This window comes from Plasmopara halstedii (assembly GCF_900000015.1).
Source record: "Plasmopara halstedii genome assembly, contig: Scaffold_470, whole genome shotgun sequence".
Classification (NCBI taxonomy): domain Eukaryota; phylum Oomycota; class Peronosporomycetes; order Peronosporales; family Peronosporaceae; genus Plasmopara; species Plasmopara halstedii.
Window position 1 is genome coordinate 1,295,362 of NW_020187390.1, and position 8,444 is coordinate 1,303,805.

At 45.2% G+C, this 8,444-nt stretch overlaps 3 protein-coding genes across 3 annotated transcripts; 1 reads left to right on the forward strand and 2 right to left on the reverse strand.

Moving 5' to 3' along the window:
- Positions 1-652: 652 nt before the first annotated feature.
- On the forward strand, positions 653-4,711 carry PHALS_10467 (myotubularin-related protein 2; the record flags this gene model as incomplete). The annotated part of the gene is made up of 1 exon (XM_024725893.1): positions 653-4,711. One exon carries the CDS (start codon positions 653-655, stop codon positions 4,709-4,711), a length of 4,059 nt encoding a protein of 1,352 aa, XP_024576624.1.
- A 593-nt stretch (positions 4,712-5,304) lies between these two features.
- Positions 5,305-6,247, reverse strand: PHALS_10468 (Phytanoyl-CoA dioxygenase; the record flags this gene model as incomplete). Its single annotated transcript, XM_024725894.1, has 2 exons — positions 5,305-5,964; positions 6,023-6,247. The coding sequence occupies 2 exons, from the start codon at positions 6,245-6,247 to the stop codon at positions 5,305-5,307; spliced, it is 885 nt and encodes a 294-aa protein (XP_024576625.1).
- Positions 6,248-7,288: 1,041 nt separating this feature from the next.
- PHALS_10469 (uncharacterized protein) lies at positions 7,289-7,849 on the reverse strand (the record flags this gene model as incomplete). Its single annotated transcript, XM_024725895.1, has 3 exons — positions 7,289-7,440; positions 7,493-7,685; positions 7,745-7,849. 3 exons carry the CDS (start codon positions 7,847-7,849, stop codon positions 7,289-7,291), a joined length of 450 nt encoding a protein of 149 aa, XP_024576626.1.
- Positions 7,850-8,444: the final 595 nt, after the last annotated feature.

Sequence of the window (8,444 nt, forward strand, 5' to 3'; positions counted from 1 at the left end):
CCACCACATTGAAGTGTGGGTATGAGCGGATGGATTTTTGAACTGTTGTTGTGCTAAAGTGTTAATACATGTTCAAGTAATCTGAAATATTAAGGAAAGAATCATGATAAAATTGACATATATTACATTTGAATACTCGCAACACGATGAAGGTCAACACCCAAAATGATACAGATGCGGTTGTTTGTCAATGATATAGTAGATCCTCATTCTTGGAGAATCTTGTCGACATTACTCATGAAGTGTAGACCAGCTTAAGATCGCCCCAATTAGAAAACTTAGTAGTCGAGGCTGGATACCATGTGTGCTTCAACGTTTTACCTAAAATGTTGCAATTGACAACAGTCTTTTTTTAGGATTGAGCACGTCAGTTAATGTCCAGTGCCTCGAGTTGTATCAGGTCAGCTAAGTCCTACATCTTCGATATAAGTGTGCCCACCCTTTAAGCACCAACGTAAAGCTGAACGCTTTCCTCTGAATGTTTGTCCATCTCTCGCACACTAATTATTGTCTGCCTTTTTACCGGTATCACACATAAAGAAGAGTAGTTTTGTCGCTCGTCTGTTCAGTCTATATATCTCCGCAGTCCAAAGATCACATTATCAGCTTTAAGCAGACGATCACTCTTTGTCCGCACTCCTCGCTTATCACCATGCTGCTAAAGATCATTCGTGCTGAGGCACTGGCTTCTGCTGACCTAAATAACAAGAGCGATCCATTTGTCCGTGTCTTTTATGATGGAAAGGAAGTGGCGGCCTCACATCGAGTCAAACGGTCGCTCAACCCGCGCTGGGATTTTCATGTGACTATCACGCTTATTCATGCTGGACCCTTGGACGTAGAGTTGGAGGTATTAGACAAAGATGAGTTGTCTCAAAACGATTTGCTCGGTGCATTGCGTGTTCCATTTCCGGAATGGCGTCAACTTGTGGATGAGTATCAGAAGCGCAAGCAGAAGTCGGGAATATCCATAGCGCGACATCAAGGCTCCAAGTACATGGATACGCATCAGCCATATACGTCCAATGCGGCAGAAATAAATGAACGAGGTGACTACTCACGGCGCCATAGGGCAGACAGTGATTTTCAGCGACGGTCAAGGTCATTGAACTCGAGTGAAAGCTATCTTCAAGGAGAAACAAAAAGCCGCGCTTCTGTGACGTCCGGAGTTCTTACGACTGGGGCCCTGGATGTTGCCATGGATATCAAACCTGTATTTATATGGTGCAGACTGGTCAAGGGTTCGACAGCGCAAGGACGTATTCTGTGCAGTGTGCAGTACGAGGAAAATGATCTTAAATATCTTATTAATCACCCGTACGGCACCAGTATTCAAGAGGTTTTTCTACCACAAAACCCACGATTCGAACAGGCCTATTGCCATTTACCCAGAAGCTGGCATCCAGATGTAGCGGTTAGGCAAGATGAACTCACAGCAATGCATGCGGGAACACCGAAAGATTGCTTGTTTCCGTGGCACGAGAAGCTTTTGCACATGGTCGAAGAAGTGACAGTGACCTTTCATGTTAACGAGTCAAATCAAGGCGTACTGGCGACGTTAGTGCTGACAAATTATCGTATTTGGTTCGTACCATATCGACGTGTGCGAGGTTTGCTTCATGAAGATGTACATACGTTACCAGTGAGCAAGATTTTGAAAGCAACGATTCAGCAGCAGAAGCGCAGTAACAACAATGTCATCACCGTGCTCATCTTGGATAATATGGATGCTGGACACTACCACGTGACGCTCTCACCGATCTCGCGGCTTAGAGATTCGGTGCGCGATTTTTCACGTGAAGCTGAACTAAAGCGCGTCAAGACGCTGCACAACATTGTTCGGGAGATTGACTGGCTGCGTATTGAAAATAGCTTTTGCTCGCCAACAGATCGAAATCACACAGTAGCTTCTGCAGATGAGATGCAGCTAGAGGACGATTTGCTTCACTACACGCCTAAGCACAGCAATTCTTCTATGCCGCCACCCATGGCACGCGCATTAACGCAAAGTTACAGTAAATATCAGAAGCACACGTTTACAAAGGAAAACAGTAGAAGTTTGACGCTTGATGGCAGTGGTGAATTTTTGGAGTCTTTTAAGTTCAAACACCAACGAAGTATGCCGCCAACCCAAGCTTTACTTCTTCAAACCGCGTCGATGAGAAAACCTCCGCAACAATTTCACCTCGCAGCGAGGCGGCGAATTCAATACGACCCAGATGCTGAATATACTAGACAAGGAGCAATGAAGCATCCTCGCTGGCGCAAATGCGAACTTAATGAGCAGTACCAGCTATGTCCAACATACCCGTCATTTCTCTTAGTACCCGAATGCTTGGATGATAACACTATAAAAGCAGCTGCAAGTTTTCGCAGCAAATGTCGTTTGCCGGTGCTAACATGGATCCACCCGCGAACTGGAGCCCCACTTTGCCGAAGCAGCCAACCGAATACGGGCGTTTTGCGCAGCACAAGTCCGGAAGATAAGAAACTGATCTGGGCCATTCGAGATGCAGCGATTCCTGCAGATCACGCCGCAAAGTCTATACGAACACTGCCGAAAAAGAACAGTGTTGTGCATATTGTTGACGCCCGACCAGAAATTAATGCCAAAAGCAATGCTCTTGCTGGTAAAGGTCACGAATCTGTGAAGCAGTACGATCGCGATGGAGTTTCGACGGCTGCAATCACATTTATGGGAATCGATAATATTCATGTTGTGCGAAATTCACTTAATGGTCTAGCGCAAGCGCTGTACGAAGTGGAGGACTCTAACTTTTTTGGTGCTGTGCAAAAGAGTCGCTGGCTGGAGCACATCTGCAGCATCTTACAAGGGGCAAGTGAGGTGGCCACGCACCTTGAACGTGGCGATGCTGTTTTGGTGCACTGCAGTGACGGGTGGGATCGAACTGCTCAGCTTTCGGCTCTTGCTCAGATAATGCTTGATCCGTATTATCGTACTTTAGAAGGCTTCGCTATGCTGATAGAAAAGGATTGGTGTTCATTTGGCCATAACTTCCAAAAAAGGTGCTCCCACCCAACATCCGACCAAACGTCGCCGATCTTTTTACAATTTATTGATGCTGTGTATCAGCTTACTCTCCAGTTTCCGACTCATTTCCAATTTAATGAGCTATTGCTGTCATCCGTTGCTGAAGCGGTCTACTCATCGTGGTATGGCACTTTTCAAAAGAATTCTGAAAATGAAAGGCGGCTCTTTTTATCAACGGTCGCAAGCGTTAGCGTGTGGGATGTTATACGAGCCACAACCGATCAGTATTTGAATCCTCTATTTGCTGGAGGAGAGGTGCACGCATCTGGTGGATCAATTATCGAGGTAATATTACCGGTGTGTCGAGTGCGCGTGATGCAGCTATGGGTTAGCCAATATCAGAAGGCCATCGGACATATGCGGCTACAGCAGCGAGAGTTTGAAATGCTGCAGCTTATTCGGCAGCAAGAGGCTGATCTTTCACGACTACATGCTGCCTTAAGTAATGATCAACACCTTGAGCTGCGTGCTAGTCAACTGCGGAGTGATATTGCAAAGCTGTCACGCAGCATGAACTTAAAATATCCCGAACAGCTCACTACACCGTTTAAAAAACCTGAGAGAAGGAGGCTTGTGTCAAGCTCCGGTGGGGAATCTCTACAAATTATGGGGAAATCTTCCGCATCACTGGATCTTCACGACCTAGAGAGTATTGTAGCTCTAGGCACGGCAGGTGCGGCTGCAAAAGCATCGGCAGAATCACCTTCTCCTCCTCGTGAGCATTTGACTCTAGCGCAAATACTTCAACGTGCAAACTTTGACGCTGGAATGAATTCGGCATCCCTCGGACCAGGCGGAGTATCTCCTCAACCTCACAATTTGCCAAATCCTCGTCGACGCAAGTCGCTCACGAGCCGATCACGAAGCAACAGTCTCAAAAATACTTTAATCAATGTGATGGCACAGATGAAAGGGGGTTTACATGACAAAGACCTTGACGAGTCAGAGGATGTTGGGTCTACCACGCTTCCAAATCCTGTGCGTGTGAGTGAAGGTCGGCGAAAAGCGCGGTTAAATTCGCCAACCCGCCGAGACGAATTGAAACGAGATTTACGTCACCTCGAGTCTCAACTCTCAATGCTTAATCATCAAGTAGCAATAAAGGAAGACGTAGCAAAGCAAATCTTGCGAAGATTTCGCTGTTACAATTACAACCTTCCAGAGACAGCGCTACGCAACGAAAATGACACACTTTCTCCAAGCAGCTGTAAAAAGGTTCGGTTGGGATTATCAAACGGGCACAAATCATTTTCATCCCCTAAACCTTTGTCGTCACCATCATCTTCTTCGTCACCTGGCTCAGGGACTGCGTCAGGTTCGGCTCAAGTATGTGGTGAGCATGGCGACTCAAATTCAATGAATGGAGATCCTCGCAATTTTACACCAGGTAGCTCGCCGCTTTTAGGAACAGACAAAGTCATTTCCGGAGGAAACTATTTAAACTCACAGCCTGTTTGGGAGCGCGACGAAGATGCTCCATGTTGCAAGCGCTGCAAAAAACGATTCAAGACCCTGTTGCGCAATCGCCACCACTGTCGCTGCTGTGGTTACGTTTTCTGTGGTCGCTGCACGAGTCACCGCATGAGTCTTCCAGATTTTGGCTATTACGATGTCGTACGCGTGTGCAAGATTTGTTATAATTCCGGCGAAGATGGGTGAAGCATGCGAAACGGAGCATGCGTTGTAAATATGTAAATAATATCTTCTGGTTAGAAAACTTAATTTCAAACAATCATAAATTTCAATAGATGCTTAACTTGACAGTATGATTGTATGAGTCGTAGTTAAGCGTGTCAAAGGTGGCTGCCACTTCGTCAGATAGTCTTAAAGGTCTGATGCTCAGAGGTGAGATAGGGCCTGGCTCGGTGCACCACATCTTAGGGCATCAGCTTTGCATTTATTTTATTTGACACATGCGACTACGATACTAGATTTCATTTATAAATGATGTCTTCTTTAATTTTCTGATGAATAAAATCGTCTCGGAAACAACTTTTTTTGTCGTTTAGCGAGTAAGCATTTTACCACTACACTCATTTAAAAAAAATTGCGCTTCAATCCTCGCCGCCAAGCAATGCATCAACCTTTTTAACGGTCGCATGATGAAGTGAAAACATTATCTGACAAATTGGTCGTTGCGGCTTCAACTTGTGAGATAAACATGCTGCCAAAGTCAGCAGCACGCGATGATTTGGCTCAATTTTTGTGCATTTGTCAGCAATTCAAGTCGAGCGATCACACATCAAAGTTGACTAACATTTTCTTATCTTTTTCATCCTAAGATTGCCACTTATCGTGGAAGATGATCCACTACAAGGTATTGCATGGCATAACGGAGCAGAATCCCTAGGTCGAGCTGTAATCTTTTCTTGTGAGTACTGCGCGTAAAATGCACGTCGAGCACCATTCGATTCATTGCTTGAGGAGCTATGCCAAACATTTGATAAGAAAAAAATCACATCCCCTGCCTTAACAATCACTGGTTCACTCGCGTGACATTCAAGAGTTTCAACATTCTCGTTCATTCGCTCGCCCAAAGCATTAAGTGATACAAATTGTAGCGCACCATTCGCTTCCGTCACGTCATCCAAAGCACACCACGCCGAAATGTAAGGAGAAATATCTTTGCGATGCACGCACATGGCGAGCTGCTCATCATCGTCTCGATGCCATCGAAACTCAACGTGGCTTCTCGGAGGCTTTACTACAAAGTGCTCGTTAAAAAAGAACATGGCTGACTCGGGCTCATCTTTTTCAAAAGTCGTTGCTAGCATCTGCCCAGCCACTGTAGGCAGCTTTTCAAATAGCAGTGAGGCAAAAGTCTTAAGCTCAGCATCATTGCTATTTAACTGATCCGCGCGAGCTCGTAAGTAACAGTCAAGTTCGATTCGCGACGGGTCTAAGTCATGCATCTGATACGTGGTAAAATTGGCTGTATCTAAGTAGAATAAAAGCGTTCACTTTACGCACAGGGTAGTTTGACATCACGTCCAAGACGCAGCCCTTTGCGGTGATGGACTCGTCGGATTCTCGAGCATAGAGCACACTGCAATCTGACTGTAGTACGCGAAGTTCTGACGGGGATAAGAAATTGGGAATACACGCCCAACCGTGAACAGCAAAGTCGTTGTATTGGCAAGAAGTGCTAGTAGATGGTGGAGAAGGAGGCAAACGTCGAGAGCACTCTGTGCTCATACGCGTCAATTGTCGCAATTGAATTTTGTTGTAAAAAATACGTATGATACGGCAAAAAAAAAAAAAAATCTTAAGACATGTGCATACTATATGCGCGGCATGTGATCATTCGAAGGTTTTTTTACCTCTTCAAAATGAACCTTAAAGCTTAAAGGTGTGTTTTCTTAATCAAACCTTTTGATACCATATTCACTTTGCGCTTAAGAAATAGCTGGTCCATCGGAAATGCAAACGACAATAAGACAAATTTCTAGAGAAACAAGCTTCATTACACTGATTAAGCGGCAAATTGCCTAGCTGCTACCTAATGATCTAGCAAAAAACGAAAATAAACGGAGTCTATACAAGTTCCAAGTATAGGATGGGCAAGTGCATTGTCCCAAATAGTAGTCAGAACACCCAAAATTCCGTCGCGATACTGCATGGCCAAGTTGGAGGTTGCGGGCTCGAGTCTCCCCGCAACAAAAAGGGTCTGGTGATGCATAAAATGGTCTTAGGAATTAGGTTCGTCTTCTACTAAAATAGCCTGGAATCTGGTTGCGTGCGGAAAATCTTTCGGGTAGAATTTGTGACGGGGTTACACGTACCCTGGTAACAGGGGGGGGTGTCACATGAGATTGGCATGGTGTGACTGCACCCAAATACTAATACGGTGTAGCCAGTAGTTATGCATGTATTTAGATTGTACTATATATATTTGGGAAATCTTCACATGCGGCTTTGCCGCAGATAAAACAAATATATACAGTTTACATTTTAAACAGAAGAGTTTATTTGCCTTGTTGAGGTTCTAACTACTCTTGGTGGTAGCTGATTGCGATCCGCTACACTCGTACTTGTTCTTGTGAAGGACGTAAGGTCCGTGACCTAAATTAAGCTTCCTCAAAGCGCAAAGCTACGGCAGCCCCGCTGCAGAAATCGTTACAAAACATTTGCTAGGGAACGGCGATATTCAAGATTTCTAATGGTAAGGGCAACTTAACACTAAGGGAAGCCCTTGGAGGTGATGGTAGTTTTCGGTGACGTATGACGCACGGAAAGCTAACCTAAGAAGTCTTTCAAATGAAAAGGCTGAGCAAATAGTGATGTAGATCGAATCCGCCCGTGGCCCCAAGCGGGCGGATTAATAAACAGGGTTCGACGAACTTGTACAGCAAGAGGTAACACCAAATATAACCAAAACCAGATGTTCCCTAAACAATGAAGTCCAAAAGGACTAAATTCGAATAGAAAAACGGCCAGAACCAAAAAGGTTTATCCCTTTTAGAAAAACAAAGCGATATACTCTTGTTTTCCATTTTTCCTTTCGGTATGAAACTACCCAATTCTCGACACGTGGAAAATGGGCATGGGAAACTTTGAGTGTGACCACAGCACTGCAGCCAGTGTTAACGCCAAATTTGTCGTCACACAGTAGAAAGCCGTTAATGATTCTTGCCTAGGGACACAGTGGCAGCGCTTCAGAAAGGCGGAGGCTTGCCAACAGGTCTTGCATACTGCGTCGTTTAAGTCCTGAATGGCTGAGAAATTTAATAGAAGATCTTGATAGTAGTGCTCAATGTGGAGCACTACGACGGCCTCGACTCGAGCTTGAACGTCCATAACATTGGCTTGAAAGTCATGAAAGCGGATATCATTCCAATGTTGCCATAGACAGCCGAATATCACTGCTTACTTTGTGAAAACACACGAAGCGGGTATAGCCATAGCGGGCCTTGGTCGCCCGTTCAGGCTTCAGCTTAGAGATAAGACTGAATCCCATTCAAGTGCACCAAAAAAAGGCTTGAAAGTCGGTAATCCAGTCTGCCCAGGCTTGCATGGCAACGTCACAGTACGTTAAAAGACAAGAGGCCTTTTCCAGGGCCTCGCAATCATAGTGGCACATCGACTGAGTACCGGGTAGGTTTTGGAGCCGATTATGATGTAGCCTTTATAGCAGATTGTAATAGACTGGCAGAACGTGTCTGCCCATTTTTAGATCTCTAACCCACATTGACTGAGGGGGACTGCTTAAAACCGCCTAACCGGGAAAGGGGCAACGCTGGCAACGGGAACTCAGCGGGGTATTGAGCAAATGCGAGCCACGCTAAGTTCCGATACTGTATAAACATCAAAAATCCAGGCGCGACTGGCAGCGTTATAGCGCGAAGCTTGGTAAGTCCAATCTGGCAAGGAATCCAATGAACTAAGAATATTT